Source organism: Pimephales promelas, chromosome 1 (genome assembly GCF_988280905.1).
Source record: "Pimephales promelas chromosome 1, fPimPro1.hap1.1, whole genome shotgun sequence".
NCBI lineage: Eukaryota > Metazoa > Chordata > Actinopteri > Cypriniformes > Leuciscidae > Pimephales > Pimephales promelas.
Genome location: NC_142769.1, coordinates 30,597,213 through 30,620,365, shown reverse-complemented (window position 1 = coordinate 30,620,365; position 23,153 = coordinate 30,597,213). Strand labels below are relative to the sequence as shown.

At 37.7% G+C, this 23,153-nt stretch overlaps 1 protein-coding gene across 5 annotated transcripts in view; it reads left to right on the top strand.

The window, feature by feature from the left end:
• The window catches only part of cep89 (centrosomal protein 89), a 68,859-nt gene that overhangs the window by 13,271 nt on the left and 32,435 nt on the right, over positions 1-23,153 (top strand). For 4 of the 5 annotated variants that reach the window (XM_089129477.1, XM_089129479.1, XM_039657519.2 and 1 more), the window contains 8 exons: positions 3,038-3,088; positions 3,344-3,427; positions 4,400-4,503; positions 8,036-8,151; positions 9,342-9,522; positions 11,073-11,240; positions 14,294-14,435; positions 15,231-15,320. In XM_089129477.1, coding sequence (XP_088985603.1) covers positions 3,038-3,088; positions 3,344-3,427; positions 4,400-4,503; positions 8,036-8,151; positions 9,342-9,522; positions 11,073-11,240; positions 14,294-14,435; positions 15,231-15,320 — 936 coding nt within the window. Of the gene's footprint in view, positions 1-3,037; positions 3,089-3,343; positions 3,428-4,399; positions 4,504-8,035; positions 8,152-9,341; positions 9,523-11,072; positions 11,241-14,293; positions 14,436-15,230; positions 15,321-19,289; positions 19,332-23,153 lie in introns of those variants that run through there. The other variant, XM_039657511.2, reaches the window with a different exon arrangement.

Below are 23,153 nucleotides of genomic sequence, written 5' to 3'. Positions count from 1 at the left end.
TACATTTGAACATGCAGGGATTTGCAAGTAGGAGCTATTTTGAAAAGAGCCCTGTAACTTAACTGCTGAGTTATAAGTTTTAATTAGCCTTTATACATTGAATAATAATTAGAAAGCACTCTGAGGAATTGCATAACTGAGCTTCTTTAACAAGCCTCAGAAGAGTTTGACAGCAAGAGAGCACCGTGACCTCTTTGCCATCCATGTTTGAAGGATCAAAGATCTCAAATTTGTCCCGCTGGTGTCATTATATGAAGGAGGGGAAGGGAGAGATTGAGCTTATTTTATATTGATAAGGGCTGTCTGAACCTTGTGTCTGTCTGGCTCACTGGTTCATTGAAAGAATGACTTTGGAATTAAAATATCCCCACATCATCACACACCTTCCACCACACCTAGAGATTGGCAAGGTTTTACTTCAGTTAGCCTAATAGCTGGTTTGATTTGCATTGAAAGATGATCTTATGGAAAGTACCCCATGCCAATCTCTAGGTGTGGTGGAAGGTGTGTGATGATGTGGGGATATTTTAATTCCAAAGGCCAAGGGAACTTTATCAGGATGCATATTATCCTGGATCCTGGATTTTTTTTTAGGCAACTTTAGCATGGGGGCAAACACTTATTCACACCACTGTAATTAGAGTTAAAAAGTTCAATGCACACAGTATCACACCAACACCTTACAAATAAATTAATCTTTAGATTAAGTAGTTTTTTAAAAAAAATCTTTCTAAAGGAGGATTTCCCTCCCCTTCCCTAATGAATGTAATGACTTATAATTAATTTGAACAAAATGTAATATAGGCTAAAGGCCATTGCACACTGAGTCCGAAATTCGCATCCGAAATTTTCGCACGTTAAAAAAAAAATTCGACCTCACGTTATGTCAATCACGCTTTGCACACCACCTACGAAACTTTCGTCCATCATAAAAAAATTCGGATCGGGTTCGATTTTCTGCATTTTTCACATCCACAGCCAGCATTTTCAGCCAGCACGTCCTATGGAGCTCGTTCCGCACATCATATGAGCAGTGCTTTCAGTTTCAGTTTTCAATTCGATCATGTTCGTATGTTCTCTTCTCTCGATTGGATTATGAAAGGAATAACCACCCCTTTCAATCAGATTGAAATTTCGGATCGATTAATGTGTGATTGAGAAGCCAATTTGATAACTAATGTATTATTTGGGTACAATATATAACCTGTTGCCTATACAGCTGTTCTGTCTGCCCAATGCCCAGCGTTTCCACCGAGCCGCGCGCGCTTGTGTGTGTGTGTGTCCATACCTTAGACATACTGACAGTCTCTGTTCAGGATCGATTGGTTCATGGAAATTGGTGGTCTTGTTTTTAAAATGTGGCTCCAGAATCGCAAGCAAAGCATCAAACTGTTCCACTGACATTCTGAGGTAAATTTTGAATCGCTCGAGATAAATCCGCAACTCATTGATAAGGAGGTGCTTCCTCTCGGCGCAATTTCAGGATTGGATGGACGTAATATTTTCTCTTTCTTCTCTTTTCAAAGAGAGAGGACAACAAAATCATCCTCACTGCTTGACGAATCCATTTTGTATTTTTGCGTTTTTTCCCGGAAAGGTTTAATAAATACGCATCGGACTCAGTGTGCAAAGTTTCTGTGCGTGACGAATTTTTAGGCTGACGAACACGAAAAAACGCATACGAAAATTTCGTACACAGTGTGCAATGGCCTTAATTCTTGCTGATGTCTTTGTTCGCAAACGAGATGTCCAGGGCCATCGGCCACTGGGCAGGTGGATTTAAAAATTCACCTGCCACAGAGACTTTTTACCTGCCATTTAAAAAAAAAAAAAAAAAAACCTGGGAATTTCACAATATTGTCCTTTAACTTGTAAGAATAGAATACACATTTAAGTGCTGTCAAGTAATAATAACTTTAAGAACATACTGTAAGTAGCTCTTGACGTTAAAGGGTAACAACGATTCTGGTCCGCCATGACCCTCACACTTTGTGCTTTATTCTTGATGACACCTGATGACACACCCACTGTTTCTATCTTTGTTCAATCAGCCACATATTTTAATTGTAGATGCACTTAAACTTTTAAACCTTCTAACCTGTACATTTAAAGTTAATCCCTAAGTGAGATTTAAAACTGAGTTTAAAGTTATGGAGCAACAGGATTACATTTAATCTATTTTAAATCTAAATTAAATCTTCGATGGTTTAAATGTAAACCTGTTTATTTTTAAACAGTTGCAACATAATTATTAGATGAACCTTGATTTAATCTTGATTTAAGATGAATCCTTATCAGTGCAACCCACCCTTAAACTGTAAAAAATAATATATGTCCGGAGTCATCAGTCAAAGTCAAAATATAAAAAGCAAAGTGTCTGTTTTAGAAGAAGAGAGAAGGTTGCAGGCCATGTCATGCTCACAAAATGTCTATTAAACTCAGAATGGCAGCTTGTCCTTAAGCAACCTCTGAGCTACATCAGCTCAGTTCTTTCTGTCCTAAGGGGGCCATTGGCTCATGTCACTTGTGAGTTCTGAATTGCCCTCTTGCATCAACGTCCAAAAGAGGTTCATCTCTCATTGCTTTAAAGCACATTATCCACACACCCGCTAAAACATGCTCCACACTGCTTTAAGACCTCTATCCCATTCTGTATTCCACTGCACTCGTTACATATTTTACCATGTATATGAGCTAGATTATTCTTTTTGACCATTGCGCTTGTGTTTTGTGGCGTTTGCAGGGTCTCACTCATGATGCGGTGTACTAAAAATATTCGAAATTTAGAATTTTAAAATGCGTGTCTCTACGTTTTTTTCCCCATTGCACTGTACTGTGTTTGGAGTTTTTAAAAACAAAAACGCATTCTGCGTAAAAGGCCCATAAGTCTGTCTCATAAGAACTGCCTCTGGTCTGTAATTGTTTCAGTGTAATTACAGTAATTTTTTGTTCTTTTGTCACATCACAATATCTATTGCAATAAAGGAAGTGAGATAATGTATAGGCTCAAATGCATTTCTTTTCTTGAATTCCCCAGAATGCTCAGTTTAAATGCCTCCCAGTGAAAGGACCTGCACCTCCTTGGCTGGTGCGTAAACTTATTGCACTATTTATTTTTTAATGTGTATTACTTATCCTAAGATGATACTTTCCCAGGTTTGTGGTAAGGGCGTTTCATTAATTGACGTAAAAACGTCATGTGCTTATGTGTAATATTTATCAAAGAGGGTGATGGCGAACTCTTATATTTCACTGTTTGTTGTATTGAAATGACAAAAAAGAAATGCTGAAAAGCTTGTTTTATTTTGTTTAATGCTGTGGTTGTACTCTATATTGCCTTTAGCTGGATATGAAATATTTATCACCTTTGCTGCTGGCTTATGAGGACCATCTGAATGCCAAAGACAAACTCCTCAAGTCCTGTGAGGTGAGTTTGTGTGTGTGTCTGTGATAGAAGGGGGAAGTTAAATTCACTTTACTCTTATTACATATTTTAATGTTTGCATGCAAGAATAAAAAAAAGAAATTGACAATCGAAAGTGTGATTTAAATAACAATGGCATAATTATGCTTGCTTTGATCTGTGACTTTTGTTTTGGCAATTTAAAGATACTGGAAGGGTAAAAATTATCACTTTATTGTGATGATTGATTTTTTTTTTTTAAATGTAACGTGTGAAGTCATCTATTGACTACTGTATATTGAGTATTTTGTCAATTGCTGGTGTTTTATATTAATATGCACTTTTTTACCAATGAGAGATGCCAACACTAGCCTGTCAGTCTTGTAATAATGAGAGAGACAAGTTTTTGTTGCAGGAAAACTAATTTATCATAGGATCTGTGTAATGATAACTTTCTAATAGTTTCTGTCTTTGACTCTGACTTTGCCTCACTCGCTCGATCTATGTCTCTCTAACTCTTTCTAAAACACTTGCAGTGCATCCAACACTTCCACCACACTTATCTGCCTTGAATTTAAAGATCTTTCCTGTTAAAGTCACGTTTTATGTTTTAATGGGACAGATACTCTTTTTTTTCTCTCTCTCAGTAGTCTAGGGTTGATTAATCACATTCATAGTTATATTTAAGTATGTTTGAAGACAAAGACATATTCAGACAAAAAGGCCACAATACAAAATGTCCTAGATTCTTCTGGAATTCTTCATTCTTGTGTCAAGCTGTTGTTTTGAGAGCTTGCTAAGCATCGGTTTGGTGAGGAGTTTTTTTTTTTTGTATTGTGCATTTGTGCTGAACTTTCAGTAGATCTCTGGGTGAGGTGAATATATTTACAAATGCAACAGAGGACATTCATGCATACAAATAACCTTTAGTAGTTTAGCAGGTTGTGTTTTTTTTCCCATGGCAATATAAATGTAGCCTATGTTTTCTCCTGACAGGACGAACTACAGAGTCTCAGAGCGCGTGCAGAGGAGGTCATTCAGGAAAACGAGAAACTTCATGCTCAGGTTAACAAAAGCAGCACTGTCAGCAACAAAGAATGGTGAGTTTGGGCTTGTTTCTCTATGATGTAATGTAAAAGTGAGTGTATGCGTTTGTTTTTTTGTGCCGAGGAATGAAATATTCAATAGACTTATGCTGACATTCCCTCAGAGAATTATATTTAAAAGAAATATGTAAAAAGGAAAAATGTCCAGGGGAATTCAGTAATCATGAGGGTGAAAACAAAAACAGGGCATCTTATCCTTGAGATATGCCTCTGCTAGCCATGCTTTTATTACAGGACTGATAATGTCCCATGGTCCTGTTTGATTATGGCTGACAGTCATGGGGCTGAAGTTGAGACTAAGAGTGAGGATGTGTCAAAAGGACACCAGGCAGGAATGCTGTTTTTGTCAAACAGCGACTCCTAGAGTAACTGTGAAGTATTTGTTTTTAACGTTACTGTCGTTAATACCACTCACGGAGAGCGTGACATGTGTTTAATTTGTCGTTTAATGAGATCTAATGTATGTTGTTAGTGGTGAGAATTTTCACGTGATTAAATACATATCCCCATGAACTATAATGGTCCAGAGGAAGAACTTTTGCCATGCGTGTCACAGGTTCTGGGTTCTTCTAATCCCTACTAATAGTATAGTTTATTTTCCTCATTAAAACCGATTGTTTATTAGTGGCTGTATTTCAAGCAGGGACATGTTTTTTTGTGCATTGGGTTTTTTGATTTCACCGTAATGAGTCTCTCAGTCCCCGCAACGGATTGAGCCGTTTGTCCGTTTGAAGACAGTGCGCGTCCCAACAGAACACTGAATCCACTGAAACTGATCGCAGCGGCAACGCGCTTTGGTCACTTGATTTCAAAAACAACACATTTTAGATCGCCTCTTATTTAACAAACAAAATAAATGAATCTACTAGAGTTACCTGGAGATGATTTATTTGTTTGTATTGGTACATCCGTGCTGCGAGATGTTTCAATATCACACCCGCAAATTACGCCTATGCTCGTGTCTGACTCCTCGCTCGGTCAGTCTGCTGTTTCCTCTTTCTCTGTTCCTCCGACAATGCTTTCCTAGCTGTATCTTATATGCCGGCTCAGCCATGACGATAGTGTGACAAACTCCATCCCTCTCGACCTCGTTCCTGGATATGTGCAGTGTTGCCGTAAAGGAATATGTTTCATCGCGAGAGCTGATATCACGCGATACTTCCTGATGTTGAGGCCGGCGGCTCGCCGCACCGAAACTGCAAGTGAGATTTTTCCGCTCACAGGCACCAGGGGGGGTCGAGACGCCCACCATTCAACCTGAAAGAAGTCATATAGCCGTTTCAATAACTCTGAAGCTGTTAAATTAAACTAAAATAACTGCATAGTGTCCCTTTAACACAGATTAAGGATATGTGTTATTTATAGGGTTGAAAACTAAGAAATAAATATCTGATATTCTGTTAACAGTTGCTGCAGATGCATTCTTCCACCTATGCGAATGGAACAGTGGTACGTTTTTGTACGTACATAGAGTTAGGGTAGGGCATCGTTTTGATTTGAATGATTCTGATTCAGATTCTTCCTTTAGATTTCTGTTCTTTACGATTCTCGATTTCGATTCTTTGAGGGGTGGAGTCAAAACATGTCACAGGCTCATTTCACAGAGGAACATTTTATTTTGATTCAATAATGAGTTTTAGTTTTGGGAGCTGCAGCCTATGTGGGAGAAAATTAGGGATGCCTCTGCACCAGACCAAAAAACAGATATGCAGAACTTGCACCCTGGTCTGGACTCTCTGGACATGTATAAACACTCGTGTGGGGAATTTGCATAACGCTACATTCATCTACGAGGCAAAAAATAATTTCAGTAACGTTGTTGTTGTTCACCACAATTAGCAATTTGGTCGAGCACTGTTACACTACAATCACTTACCTGATTGTGACGAGGTAACGTTAATAACGTTGGTTAGCGCTGGGTTGCCGAGGAGGACGAGACAGTGGACCTGCAGCACGTCAAACACGCTACACTCCTTGTTAATTTGTACACCATGCAGGCGTAGGTGTAATTTGCGGGTGGGGTTTTCATTGATATTGTCCTCACCAAAAACATCTCGTGTAATGGATGTACCAAGTAAATAAATCATCTTCAATCATCATCATCAATTTCATTATTTTGTTAAATAAAATGTGACCTAACGTGATCTAACTAGATCTATAGTGTTGTTTTTTAAATCAAGTGATCAAAGTGCTCGTTGCCACTGCTATCAGTGGTGCGGGTACAGTGTTCTCTTATGGCCCGCGCACAGTCTTCTCTCGGACGCACACTTCAATCTGTCACTGAGACTAATTCGTTCCAGTGAAATCACAAAACATATTGCACACTGACGTTTCCCTGCTTGATAAACAACCGTTTATGAACATATTGGGTTTTGATGAGAAAAAAAAAACTATACAAGTGCGGATTAGAACCCAGAACCTGTTACATGTGTGGCAAAAATTCTGTCACTGGCCCAATTACATACACATGCAAAACCGTATATGTATATTTATTCAAGTGAAATGAAAATCACTGTGCCGACCCAGGCTTTTTTAAGGTGAAATAAAGCCACACTTTTGCGCGCCGCTTACCATGCTCCACAGCTGCCACAGAACAAGCAGGCAAGGCAAGCACTTCCAGAAATCCGTTGGCCACTGTGGACCAAAACTTGCGCGTTTGGAACCAATGATCGGAATCAAAAACAGGTTCTGCGAAAGTATTCAGTGCAACCAGTGCAGTGTGACCGATTCCGGTTCTTTTTAGCGAATTACGTACAGCTTACAATTTACTGTGTTATGTCAAAACTGTTTACAAGACAGTTGACAAGAAATGAAAATTCTCCCATTCGTCTGTTTTCTGAATGCATGTTATTGGTCATATTGTGATAAACTCATCAATACGTTGGTGTATGAATGAGTGAGTGAATGGGTGAATGTGAGGCAAATGTAAAGCGCTTTGGTGACCATTGGGTCTATGAAAGCGCTATATAAATGCAGTCCATTTGCTATTTACCAATGCATGTACTTCCATTTCATCTCGACTTTAAAGAATTATCCGCACAAACATACTTCCCCTTTTTTCTCCTTCAGGTTGTTATGGGTTGTTTTTAAAGCATGTTTTAGGTCTATGTTGCCATGGGAACAGTGTTTGCATCAGTATGTCAGACATACAGTAAAATTTCAGCTTGATACAAATACGAATTGTGGTTGGTGAATGTGAAGAATAGTCTTTTCTGCATTGTTAAATGGGAATGTCAAAATAAAAATGAAAAGATAATACAGCACTGCACTACTTTTTCAACAATACTTATTTGCTGTCTCTGAGCCATTTAAATCGTGCCATTGAGCTGAAGAATTTGTGCATGTGTTTGTGTTAACTAATTATTTTGTATGTCCTAGAGTGGTTTTAGTTTTTGTCTTTAGCTGTATTAATTGCCAGCTGTTCACAGTCATCTTCGTCAGTGAAGGATCTCTGGTGCCTGTTGCCAAACTCACTGTTCATTCAAACTCTCACACAGGTGTGTGTGTGTGTTTTTGCTTTGTGTAGGAGGCAACTGCAGGAGCAGGCTCGCTTGGTGCTGGAGGAGAATCAAGTGTTGATAGAGCAATTGGAACTACAGCATGCCAAAGCTAAAGAAGCCCACAGCAAACATACACAGGAAGGTATGGTATAAACTCCTAATTCATCTCAGCAAGCAATAGCCATCATTTCACCGTGTCCGGCTATGAGTAACCCACTTCTAGCAAAAATAAATTTAATTTGGTTACATGTTGTTTGTGCCAAAATATCTTGTGAGATGTATGATATTCCATCATGTAAGCAAAGTAGAGCCAGACCGATATATCGGCAGACCGATATTATCAGCCGATATTAGGCATTTTCCAAACTATCGATATCGGCAGTTATAATGGCCGATAAATGAATATTTCAAAAATAAAATAAAAACGGACGAAACACGCTTGAACCATGTCATGATTGTTGGAGTTGTATAGTTTGTCCACCATAGGGCACTCTACACCGTTCCTGTTGGCAACACTCGTTGAGTTGGTCACGATACATACATTGCTTGAATAACAATTAAAAGATCAGTTCTCTATCAGTTCTCTTAACTCAAATAAGCATGGCAAAATTTGTGACTATCATGTCCAGTTTCAAATAAATAAAATAAAATATCGGCCGATATATCGGAATATCGGATTTTAAAACCCAAAAATATTTGTATCGGTATCGGCCTTCAAAATCCTTTACCGGTCGGGCTCTAAAGCAAAGTAAACGGTGATTACAAGGTGTTTGGTTTTAGGGCTGTGTTTGGACGGCTATTAGACGTCTTTTAAATGCTAAATTGCTTGCTGGGATACCTCTTAATACTCTCTGATTTTTTACCTTTTTTCCTTGCCTCCTAAGAGTCACAAAAAAGCATCTTGTCTGAGTTTGAGGGGTGTAGTCTAATAGCAGATGCTCTCTCAAATGACAACAGCTGCTTATCAAAGCTGTTAATACAACAAAAAAACAGCTCAAAATTAATGCTGTGGATTTCAGATACAGTTACTACTATGATATTTTTATGTAATGGAGAATATTTTATTGGAAAAGTTAACTTTTTTGCAGCTCCATATTAAGTCCAAATTAAAATCTCTTGACTTTTGTTAGCAGACTTTGGTATCTTGGTAAATGATGAACAATATATGACATTGTTGACATATCTGAGAAATTTAGGAGATCTCATTAGTGATGTTTCTTAATATTGAACCTGTGTCTTCTTCACCATATTCCTTACTATATTTATTCAGCATATTGAACACGTATTATTCATATAGACTGAAATATAAAGCACCTCTATGTTTGTGTGTAGTGTGTAAGGTCTCGAAACAGGTGATGTTGTTGGAGTCAGAGAAACAGGCTCTGGAAAAAGAGCTAGAGGTGGAGTGTAAAGAACACCGTGCCCTGAAGACAGAGTTTCAACGAGTGCGCTTGGCTCTAGAACACTCTCTGAGCTTGGTTGAGCACAATGCTGTGACTGACAAATTTAAAAGGTACCAAAATCATGCATTTCATGTTAATGAAATAAGTCTGGATGGCAAAAGCTTTGAATAAAAACAAACAGACAGAAAAGGATCAAGGAGAGTAATTAATTGCTATTTTTGATCTGCTGTATGCGAGGGTTTGCAGCATAGGATATCTGTATTGAGTATTGAGGGAAGGTAGACCCTATTGAAAAATTAAATGGATGTCAAATGCATTTTGGCCTAAGTATATATACTACACAAATACATTTACATATTTATGTACTTAATATAAATACCCTTCAATTGCAGTTTCACTATATTAAATTGATTTACACTCACCTAAAGGATTATTAGGAACACCATACTAATACTGTGTTTGACAATACTAAAGTGTGCCAAGAAAACATCCCCCACACCCTTAAACCACCACCACCAGCCTGCACAGTGGTAACAAGGCATGATGGATCCATGTTCTCATTCTGTTTAGTCAAATTCTGACTCCACCATCTGAACGTCTCAACAGAAATTGAGACTCCAAATAAAACTGAATTATAATTTTTATATATTAGTAAATCTCAATTGATATGTAAATATGTAAATGGATTTGTACTGTACTTAGTATGAAATATATGTATTTTAAATACATTTTGGTATAGGTTTTGTTTTCACTAGGGGTGTGCTACCTATACGATTTTTTACTCCAGTAACACCAGAATATATTAAAAAAAATATTGAAATCTGTCTAGGGTAATTAATTTTGGAACTAACCTGGAGAAAGATAAAGGGTGACAATTTCTTAACCAGACAATTGTGAAAGAAACAGTCTACACATTTATATAACTCATTTATATTTTTTCATCATAGACATAAAATACATGTGTGTTTGAATACAATATCCTTATTCCTTACAGTATGTTACAAGGTTCTTTTAAAGGCATCCAGTGGTATCTTTCTTCATTAAATGATAGTAATACATTATAATTGCTTTTATTTATAGGCACCTTTCAAGGCACTTAATGACATTGTGCAGCATTAAAGCAAATCAGTAAAATACAAAGCTATGCAAAAATACAGACATACTGATGAAACATACAATCAAACAAGTCAAACAATCAAGTCACTTAAAGCTATTCTAAACAGATAAAGTTTTAATCTGAGCTTTAAAGAGGGAAATAGAATCCAGCTGTCGAATGTGTAAAGAATTCCATAATTTTGCCGCTCCACAACTAGCCCTGAACGAACCTTGAAATTTGGAACTGTCAATAAATCTGTTGAAGATGATCTCAAAGAACGTGAAGGAATAGACAATTGAAGAAGATCTGAGAGATTAAGAAAATAAATTAAAAGTGCTTTTGAAATAACAATTTCTTCTTTTTGAAAAATAAATAAAAATGGATAACTGCTAATAGTGAAACCACATTAACTTGTATTGCAAGAGACCATATCAAAAAGTACAACATAAAGATTACTGAAGCAACTTAGAATAGCAATGCACTCCATTTGTAAAGGTGAATATACTGCATGCTTTAACCTTGACTTTTTTTTCTATAAGCTTTACACGTATGTTTGCATTTCAGACAGCTGCAGGATCTTGAGAGGGTGAAGAATAGTGAGGTTGAAGAGCTGCTGGCTCGTGTAAATGCACTGGAGGGGGAGAAAAAGACTCTGCTGCTAGACAAAATCAACCTTAACACAGATATCAAACACTTGGAAACAGAGCTACAGCTTTCACAGCAAGCTAACAGGTGGACACATGCACATACAAATGCAAACAAGCAGAAGACATTTTTTAAATCTGCAGATTACTTTCTTGCGTTTGTGTCTCTCTCACTCTCTATGGTGTGTATGTGGGTGAAGTGTGTATGGAAAAGACTCATTTTTGCAATATTCTCAAAGCCTTGTGTGCTCAGTCAAGGCCAGGGTGTTTATTCTGGGTAATGTTGGGTGGATGGATTAAGATCAGCTAACAAAGATTTGATACCAAAACTCTGCAGATTTGGAATGAGATGCACTCTCTGGCCTTTGTCAGTATTGGGGGGAAAACTGCTCACGAAAACATTATGAAACATTACATGAGATTTGATGTTTTTAAACTTCAAGAGCATGTTTAGCTGGGAGCAGGCAGATCCGGATGAGTAATAGGCCATAAAAGCTGAGACATATTATTTTGGCCAGAGGGCTGTAGAAACAGAAGGAGAAGGCAAGGCAAGCCAAAGTTTATTTATATAGCACATTTCATACACAATGGCAATTCAAAGTGCTTTACATGGAAGAAATTAAAATAATCAGAATAATTAAAACAGTTTAGAATAAAAAAAATAAGAAATAATGAAAAATAAAAATTATGATAAAAGTAAAATACAGTAAATTAAAACCATTTAGAATAAAATGAAGTACAGTAACAGTCGGACGAACTGACAGGAACAGACAGGAAGTGTAATAGCAGCAGCTGTGTTAGAGGAAAGATGAGAAATAAACTCTAAATCAAGCAAAATAAGAATTGCTTGCTGAAACATTTAGACCACTCAGTTGGCAGTTTATAAAGGCAAGGATAAGGAATACATTTAAATGGCAGAAATTAATGAGAGACCTTGCAGGGGAGGAGAGGATGTGAATGTGCAGTGATCATTATAATAATTACCCCTTCCTTTTTTAACAAATTGTGACATGAAACATTTTTAGTTTTGGTTATACACTTCTGTTCAAAGGTTTGGGATCCTTAAGATTTTTTTATGTTTTTAAAGTATTTAATGCTCACCAAGGCTGGAGTTAAACATTAATATTGTGAAATATTGTTCCAAATTAAAATGATTTTTTTTTTTATGTTTAAAATGTAATTATTTCTGAAAATTGCAAACATGAAAATTCAGCAGCCATTAAGGCCATTGCACACTGAGTACAAAATTTTCGTGCGTTTTTTCGTGTTCGTCAGCCTTAAAATTCGTCACGCACAGAAACCTTGCACGCTGAGTCCGATGCGTATTTATTAAACCAATTGCGGGAAAAAACGCAAAAATACAAAATGAATTCGTCAAGCAGTGAGGATGATTTTGTTGTCCTCTCGAGAAGAAAGAGAAAATATTGCGTCCGTCCAATCCTGAAATTGCGCCGAGAGGAAGCACCTCCTTATCAATGAGTTACGAATTTATGCCGAGCGATTCAAAATTGACCTCAGAATGTCAGTGGGACAGTTTGATGCTTTGCTTGCGATTCTGAAGCCACATTTTAAAAACAAGACCACCAATTTCCGTGAACCAATCGATCCTGAACAGAGACTGTCAGTATGTCTAAGGTATGGACACACAGACACACACACACACACACACACACAGTGCGCGCTGTGTGTGTCTGTGTACATACATAAGGTATGTACATAGACACACACACACATTGCGCGCACGTGTGGAAGCACTGGGCAGGTGCGCCCGGTGGAAGCGCTGGGCAGACAGAAGCTGTATAGGCTACAGGTTATATATTGTACCCAAATAATACATTAGTTATCGAATTGGCTGCTCAATTTCAAAAATTTCGGATGCGAATTTCGGACTCAGTGTGCAATGGCCTTTACTCTAATCATTCTAATATGATGTTTTGCTGTTCAAGAAACATTATGTTAGTGTTGAAAATGATTATGCTCCTTAATATTTTTGTGGAAACTGCAATTTTCTTTTTCAGGATTTTTTTTTAGAATAGCAAGTTCAAAAGAACTGCAGGTCAGTAAAGCTGGTTTGGCTAAGAAGCTGTTGGAGTGTAAAGTTTTATTAACCTTTATATTAATCTTTGCAAATCGCGGGAAAAAGTTTTTCATGATATTAGTTGTAACGTCAATCTGTCAATGAACGTATAACTGTTATATCAGTAATGTTAAACACACAGCATTCGTATCTCACTACTCTACCCTGCCAGTACATACAAAGATAGATCAAAGTGACATTACGTTAACCAACCATTCAGAAACGTCCTGTTCGAGCCTTAATTGTCGAACTTCTTTGCGGCCGTCATCTTGTTTCGAGTGCGACTCCAGTTCAAACTGATGCGATTGCACAGATGTGTCCTCAGAGACTCCCACTACCATTCGCTCTCATATACCCTCAACTGTTGTCAAGGCAACACTTCACGTGCACTGTGACTAAACGCCCGCAGAACAGAGGGGTGGGGTTTATTATTTAAAGGCATATGCACTGAAACAGCGTGCTAAAAAACAGAGCTGATTTTGACCAGGTAAAATTGGTGTTTTCTAAAAATACTAATGAGAATTTTTCATAAAAGTATATTACAAAGTTTTAAATTTAGACCCTAAACATTTATATTAACTTCGAAAAAATCGCATTATATGACCCCTTTAAAAGTTGATTGTTACGTGACTGCACATTAAATTATTACTCTCACACATCAATGTATAGGTATGTCGACGAATTATCGACAAACGATACTCTTCCTCTTCTCCGTGGGAGCTCAACAAGACCACGCCCCCTTTTTGTGTATTCCTGTGGGCGGAGATTAGTCAAAAACTGTTCTAATTACATCATTAAAAAAGGAAGTAGAGGGATGTAGTCCAAACCGGACGTTCGCTGTAGGCTTTGAAAGGGGACTTCTATTAAATAAAATATCTTGCTAAGCATTGAACTTTGAACTTTATAATTTTGCAGGTATTATTTATGCTCATTACACACTAACTAAAGATTGAAAAATGGAATTGCAAAGAATGGGACCTTTAAACTTTCATAATTGCTGACTTAAGGCTTTTAATTCAGATTTTCTTTCATGTCTCATCCTCTTACCCTCTCCCCCTCCTTAGGAAGGCACAGAGACGTACAAGTGTCCTGAAGCAACAGGTTGAAGACTCTCTAGAGAAAGAGCTCATCGCTCATCAGTACCTTGCCAATATTGTCACACTGGCAGAGAAAACCAGCCATGAAAGGGACCAGCTCATGCACTTGGTACTTCTACAGAAACTCACACACATGCTGCTATCTATTTACATCACCATATGTTTTGATCTCTCGTTCTTGTTTGTTCTGATCTATGCTCCCCATTGGCAGCTCAATCAAACAAAAAATTTCTTCACCAGTCTTGACATCTTAGGAATTGTAGTGAAAGTTTGTGTGCTAACAAAGTAAATAAGGTCAATTCTGATTTCATGATGACTATAATGACTGTATACATGATAGGATGTAGTGACAGACAGGAGATCAGGTTGGAAAAGCATGCAAGTATGAATTAAGTGTGACCCAATTCCACCAGTTCACACTATCTCACGTCACAAAAATGCACTACTTCTCGTAGTTTGTTAACATACAAAGCATGTTTTAGCCAAGGGCACACTGTATTTCCTGAATTCATCTGCCTTGGAAGTTTACATTCAAATCCCGTGTCGAATCTTTCCACAGCAGTTTTTGTGTTTACGGCAGAGCCTCAAGCGAAGGGATACTGAAAGTGTTATACTCCTCTTTTTACTGACAGGGAGCCTCACTGCTGCTTGGGGAAATGTTTCTTCTCAACAGAATCTTATTACTCAAAAGTCTAGTCAAACTTATCAAGATTTGCTCTGCTGCTTTTGCTTTGCTATTGTCACACTTTTATCAAAGTAACTCACTCTCTCTCTCTCTCTCTCTTTCCCGGCTCTTGCCCCTGAAACTTCTCTTCAATGATATCTATCTTCAATGTCCCTCCTCTTCCTCTGTCTGCCTCCCTGTAGTTGTGTAACCCTTCCTGTTCCCTCTTTTCATCCTCAGGCTTCATCTCTAGAGAAAGACAAGGAGGGTGTCCTCACACGTATCATAGAAAGCACCGTCAGCCTGGGAAAGCTGCAGGAAAAAGTAAAGGTGAGGCCTGCAATTTACATACTGCAAGTGAAGTGAATTTGCCTTGCTTGAAAGGCGTTGTGTCCTTAAAATGAGCTTCAGATTCTGGATAGATATTAGAGTTGTTCTCAACCAGGGGGCTTCATGAGACATCCAAGGAGGCCTTAAAATATTTCTTATTTTAATTAACTTACTCAACAACTGTTTTTTTTTTTCTTTCTTTTTCTTCAGTGAATCAGAGATCCTACTGTTTGAAAAACATGGATATAAGACAGCTTAATTTTAAAAATGTGATTCATTGACCTGGAAAAGTCATGCAAATTAATACAATTTTATAACTCCATGGGCATTTGTATAATGAATATATTTTTGTTCTAATTATAGCAAGCTTTAACATATCTTAAAGATTATGAAAAAATATATATTTCAAATCCTTATCCTCAATCCTTATCTATTAATTCACAACTTTTAAAATCATGGGGCCATTGAATTTCTTTGTAGATAATGGAGTTTTATAGATATCCAATAAGAGGTCAATCCAGACACACACAAGCCCCCCACACTCAGCAGGTCTATAATTAACATTTTAAATGGAGTGTTATTTTAGTTGCAGAGTGAATGTTTCTCCCTCTCTTTTAACTGCGCTTCAGTTCAGATGTTGCCTTTATCGGTGTGGATGGAGTAGTTGAACGGCTCTGAATGAAAGTGTTAGTCTATGTTTTTCTTATTTCCCTTGAGTGAGATCCACTCCCTGTTTAATTTTGCCGCGATGGACAATATAGTTCAAAATTTTTATTTTCCAGCTATAAGCCAGAGGTGAATTTATGCTTTACACATGTGGATAGTGCCTCTGATGTATGAGCTGTACACAAAGAAATGTGAGCAGAGAGTGCTGTGTGGTTATTGGCAGCAGTATTAATAAGCAGATAAATATTTAATTTCATACATTAACACAGTCGACAAGAGGTTGTCTAGAACTTTGTGAATAACTGGCATACATCTGTGCAGCTTTTTCAACTTATTTAAGTCCAAAATTTTCATATAGGTTTTTTTCATACTCGTCATTCGGTGGCTCTGACTCAAAATGCTTGCTACGGAACCCCAGTCCAATTTTTTTGTTTTATGACGGACAAATTTTGGAGGCAGTGTGTAAACGTGATTGACAACTTGAGGTCGTATTTCTTTTTTAACGTGTGAAAATTTCAGATGAGAATTGTGCAAGGACCTTTAAAAGTTATGCACACATGGTTTCTGTCTGGGTCTGGCTATACAGTATAATTTACTGCCACATTAAAGCTGTTTATGTATGCCATTGATTTATGAGAATGCATGTGAATATTCTGTAAAGCATTTTTCACTGGCAGCAAGTGGTGTGGCAAAACAAAGTTGCTCCCATTGTAATGGACAAAGCTGTTTACCTTGAACATTGCATTGTAATAGTTTTGTTGTGTCAAGCTTCACTGTTCACTTCCAGTGTAGACGCAATGTAACACTCCAGCAGTCGGGAAGGAAACTGTGTGTGTGACCTCTGCATTCTAAATCAGAAAATGAATGAAAGTATTTTTCTTCTGCAACTGAATGCCTGTCCGCCTGTGCTTGATTGTTTGGGGACTGTTATTAGTTTTAAAGTCACTGTGCAGTCCACTGAGCTGTGATATTGCATGGATTAGATTATTTTCTTTACCACTGGCTGGTCTTATCACAGATGAACAGAATGACAGTCCTTATATCTCTCCTGAAGTGCTCTGTTTTTCCCTCTCTTTCATATTTTCATATTCTCATATTTTCGTTATCTTTTCCAGAATCTATAATATGATATAATGACTGTTTGCATGACAATATTAATTGATAAAAATTCATATACATGTTTGTATATTTCTGCACAGCGTTCTCCCTTAGCAAAGTCGTGAGAGCCGTGTGCTACAAAATTTCCTGAAGCCTCTCAGGGTGTCAGGGTGTGCTGTTTTAATTAGAAAATTTACTAAATATCAAAAGACTTTCTCTCACATGTGTACTGTATGCACTTGTTCTCTGGGTCAATTCAACGATAAGTAAGTTTAGCGGGTGCTTGGGGCCCAAGGCCCCCACAAATACACAGAAGTCTATATATATCTTTTTTTTTTTTTTTTTGATCTTATTTTTTTATGGTCAGACTTAGGATATCACTATTAGTGTTTAACATTATTACATTGTGCGAATTTACAATGAATCCCAGCGTCTCAGGTTCACTCCCTAGGTGCCATCAACTCGATAAATAAATAATGAAACACAGCTACCCCAGCAAAGCAGAAAAAGGGAGGAAACATTAAGAGACAAAAAGGAATTTGGCCAAACTTTTCAGAGCCTCTTCTTCTTTTTTCACACAAACTCCACAGCTATTAGCCAACACAGTCCACACTGAAGCTGCCTCTGTCCCGCCAGACACAGGGATAAGTTTCATCTCTCTCTCGGTTCTGGAAAATGACAATGTGCTGGTGAGTGTAGGACTTGCTTAAGGGCCCCCAAACCTCTAAATCTGCCTATGTTTTCTACAGTTAACATGATTTAAGAGAAACCTTTGTGGACCTTACAGGAATAGTTTTTCAAAACAATTATTCACTCACCCTTATTTTGTTCCAAATCTATGTTGGTGGAACACAAAATTAGTCAATTGTTAAGACTTTTGCTGCTTGCTCTGTTCTATAGAAAATTAACAATGAATGAAAAAAGCTCCAAAAAAGTGGCCAATTGTAAAAGTAGGTCTTTTCAGCGAGTCATTTGATTAAGTTTGCAGAACTGTTTTGAATGATTAAAACACAAATCCAGACCTCATCCAGTTGACTCTCTGAGCCCTACCTTGCACCCAGCGCAAATGACTTCATACACTAATGCACTTATCATTTCTATTTTGCACCCGCGCAAAGCGGGTTTTTCCCTCCACAGATGGGATTTATTTTAAACTAGGAAATGAACTTGCACTCCCTGGGTGGGTCGGCACAAAAAGGAGGCTTGTTTCGGCGCAAACATTCCCTTTGTGCTATTTTGCAGTTCCAGAAAACAATTCTGCTACTGACCAGAAAAAACCTAGTCTAAAGTCAGTGCACGTTGTTCATAATGCTATTTTAAGCGCGCTTGCTTGGCCATAATAGGGACTTTAAGCAACAGCTGTTGATAGAACGGCAACGGCAGCCGGAAGTAAACAGTTAACTGCCGTAGCTAAAGAGCGCAAACATCACTAAGCAACAGTAAAGAGGACGGCATAGGGGATAATTTAATCATAAGACTAAATACAAAAAGAAAGCGAATTTAAAAGTAAGAGAAGGGTTGATTTTGGCATTTAATGATATACAGAAACGATTACAATGCCACATAACCTAAACCATAACATTAACTTTCTTATTCTGTCACGTAGTAACGACTACGGCAAATCAGCTGTTCTCCCGTAGTAGACGGTTACAGTAGAACGTCGCAAAGGAGCAGTTAATGTCGCGCATGCGCAATAGACCGACAGAATGCCGTTGCCGTTCCACCAGAGGGTGTTGCTTAAAGTCCCTAATATAGTGGGTGCACAACATGCATACACTTTGATTCTCTCATCAACACAGATGCAGCAGTTTTTATTTTTGCAAATCAGACATTATAACAAGGAAAAATGAGGGAAGTCATTGTGGTATCCATGAAGATGTAAAAAATGTAGGCCTAAATCTAGCTAATTGTAAAATCTGGCTAATTGTAGTAATGACAGATCAGACTTGTTTACCCAAGTGGCAAGACACATCAGTGTCATATCAGTGAATAACAATATATTTCAATCCGTTCACTACAAAAAGCTATTTTACGGCTTCAGTTGACTTGGATTATTATGCCCTTTTTCATTTATCCAAAACAAGTATGGACTACTTTTATGAAATTTTTATGGTGTCTTTGAAGCTTGAAAGCCTCAGTCCCCATGGAGACTAATAGCATGGAAGAGAATAACCAGTACAATTCACCTTTTGTGTTTCATTACAGAAATACAATCACACAGGTTTGGAATGACATGAGAGTGAGTAAATAATGACAGAAATTTAAATTTCTGAGTGAATTATCTCTTTAATAATTCAGTGGATGGTTTTTCGGACCCCCATGACCCCTAGTTTTTTGTTTTTATTTCCTCAGCCACTTTCTCTGTCCCTTGCACCATTTTTCTTTCCACCCTGTTGTGTTCACTTCCTACTTTCTTCCATCTCTCTCTCTCTCTCTCTCTCTCTCTCTCTTTATATCTCTCTCTTTATCTCTCCTCCACTCTCTGTCTCTCTATCTTCATCCGTCTCCTGATGGCTAATTAGACAGAACAGATGATAGACTCATGCTGAGTAAATACATGCAGAAAAAAACAAATCGCTGCCTTACAGAGAAGCACAAGTTGGTAAAAGAAAGTGAGATCAAGCAACTAGAACATAAAACATGAAAAAACACATAGTAAGACCCATTTCATATAGACATATAAGCAGTATGTGAGCAAAGAAGCAGCACAACTGCAACAGCAGCTGCTTTCACACTGACAGCGTAAATAAAATCAAAACTTTGAATATTTATTTGAATTATGGACATGTTCATTGGTTATTTGGAGTCAAGCAAGGCTTTTAAAGTAAAGACCAAAGCAATATAAGAAAACTTTTTAGCTTTGTTGAGGGTAAAGTTTATATACTGTATATATAGTAGCAAATCTGTATCCCGAGAGTGGTTTCTGTGTCTGTGTTTGTACAAGTATTTGTAAGTTACAGTGCTAGTCAGGACAAGTGTTCTGGCATGGTTCCTTCCCAAGGGGTCAGAACGCTGAAATCTGAAAATCTGAGGTATATTTTTACAGACTGCTATTGAAAGAGGAGCAAATGGATCGCTGCAATTCACAGAAACAACTGGACTCCAGTCAGCGAAAGGTGGATTTTCAGTTATCATTTTGTGTCAATATGCTTAATTTAGGTGCAAAACCATATATTTATATATTTTGTATTGTTATATATATTAACAACTCCTCAATTAAATATTTATAATTACATGTTCTGCATTATTGGATGTTTTTAATAAACACTGACCAAACGCTGGCTAAACGATATGATGAAATATAGGCTATATATAACACTGATATAAGTGATCACCTGGATTTAGACCTACCTATATTGTATTCATATAAAGCGTTCACTGGCAGATTTGCTTTAGCCTATGTTTTGGTCTTTATTGCTTTTATTTCCCTGGTGTCGAAATCAGGCAAACACAAATGTCAGGCAACGTGATTCCTGGCAGCATGTCAATATCCATGGATCACTGGATCTTTAGTAAGTTGTAAGAAACACTATATTGAGTCCAACATTCAGTTTAAATTGATAACATTGTTCGTTTTAGTCACATTTTCGCAGTTTCCCCTATTAATTCCAGTCACGCAGCAGATCTTTTGCCACTCAGTCAGGCTGAGGGGGGTTGTTCAGGCAGGAAAGTGACGTCAATGCATTCCCTCTATAATGTGCGCTATAAACTCCCAAAGTTTTTAAGCCAAATTAAAAATTTTCTGAGAGGATTCTTAGAATCTTAATGAATACGGGCACAGGTTAGTGAATTATGTAATGAGTCAAGTGTCCTTTATATAGCACTTTATATAATACAGATATCGAATTACTTGTTCAGTGTCTTATTCCAGCAGAAGAAGGGCTTTTCTGTTTCCGGCATGCAAGTTATTTTCTGTGCACACATGCTTCCTTCATTCCATCCTAATGCAAGCTGTCTCTATAGTAACAGCAGGAGCACAGGAGATTGGCTGACTTGAGTCTTCATACTGTAGCACCTGAGAGCTCTGACAGCATGTGTGCAAAGCTACAGGCGGTTTTGCTTCTGTATTGTGTGTCTATGTGTGCCTGAGAACAGATGCAATCAATTATTTTCTTGTCATTTGGAAAAGAGATAAGATATTGCCCTAGAGTGAAATTAGACAGCAATTACATTTTCTGTAATATATAATGGAAATTTAAGCCACAATCACAGAGGGAGTGAAAGAAAGTAAAGAAAGAAAGGCTAAAAGAGGGCCATTGCAGTTGCAGGCATTGTGTTCTTTAGGGTTATTTTTGAGTCTCTCGCTCTCTACTGTGCTCTCTCATGGTGAAGTGATGTGATAGATTGCATGAGATGGTGTGCGTGATCTTTTAAGAAAATAGAAGAGCTTCTCGCATGGTCTACCGAGGAGAAAAGTGCTTGTGATGGATGTAAGAGTCATTTATATTTTATTTATTCTGACCGCATCTTTTCAAGTGATATCATCCAGTGATAACTCACCCGCACGCTTGTGTTTCAGTGATTTGTCGTGCTGAGAAACGTTGTTTATCCCTCCCTCCATGACCAACACTGAAATTGCAACAACAATTTTTTTAATAGGCTTGTCAGGTAGTGGAAGGTGGTCTCCCGTTTACTCAAATATCGGCATAATGTCCTCGGTTTTGGTTGGTAGTTAATTCAGTGATTTTGGCCTGAATTATCGCACATCATATACCCCTTTTCCACCAAAAAAAGAACTGGTTCGGAACTGGTGCTAGTTGGTTCGGAGTTGGTTCAACTTGCCTTGTCAAACCTGTTTGTTTTTCCACTGACTAGAGCGCCCAGGGAACGACGTCGTTACGTCACTGTGTACGTCGCCATACGTTTTAGCTAGAATCTTATACGGTAGGGGGCGGTAATACTAGCGGTGAGAAGCCGGTAACAAGAAGTAGTTGAAGAAGAACGTCCTCATCTCAGTTCTCGCGCATACGTTCTGGAAATCTCTTCAATTCTCGTCTCAAGGCCCATAAGGAAGTAAAGGAATAGTCGAATAAAGTCGTTATTTATGTTGTTGTTTTTTTCGCATAAAAAGTATTTTCGTCGCTTGATAAACTTATAGTTGAGCCGCTGTAGGCACATGGAATATTTAAACATTTTCTTTAATGACTTTATGGGCCGTCAAGTGCTAGTCCCTTAGGAAGTCTATGGAGGAGTTATCCAGCTCTCAAATTTAATAAAAAATATCTTCATTTGTGTTCCGAAGATGAACGAAGGTCTTACGGGGTTGGTACAGCATGGGGGGGTGAGTAATTAATGACTTAATTTTCATTTTTGGGTGAACTAACCCTTTAAGTAGATGCCAAAAAAAAAAAAAAAAATTAGAAGACAATGAAGGATTCATAAAGAACCAGAAATGGATGGTTATATGGATGGTTGAATTAATGAGAGAGATGAGGGGGTGGTTGAAAGAGAAGAAAAAACAAGTCTGTGAAAAAGAGGGATGTGAAAGTTCCCACAAGAGCAGAGAATATTGTGTATAAATTATTCACAAGATATTAAAATTCATGCAGCACATTTGTTTGAAATGACAGTAAAAAAAGATGTTGAATATTTGATTGTGTGTATAAATACAGTCCTAAATGGAATTTTGTGATGATGTGGGGTGTTTGTTGAATTACATTTAGAGAATGTGGTGTGCGCTGATAAGGAGGTGGTTTGATTCTCGATTGCTCATAAATACATTCTCATGGCTGAATTCAATTAAATTTTTGTTAAACCAACCATAGTTCATGCTAATTTTCTTATTGCTTTCATTGTAGCACATTGATGTTCTCTGAAATTATTGAAGCACGTTCTCTGAAATGATTCGTTGGCCTGCAGAGAGCTTGAAAACAGCTCTGGTTTTGATTCAATACAAACCCAAGGTGCTGTCTATTGTTGTAGTGTATTGACCAAGTAAGCTGTGTGTGGCAGAATTCAAACTCTGTCTCTAGCTCAAGTTCAGAATGATAAATGGCTTTCATTGGAACTCAAGGTGAAGGCCCCGCAAAGATCCTGCAGGGAGAAGAAACACTGGGCTTGAGTGAAGGG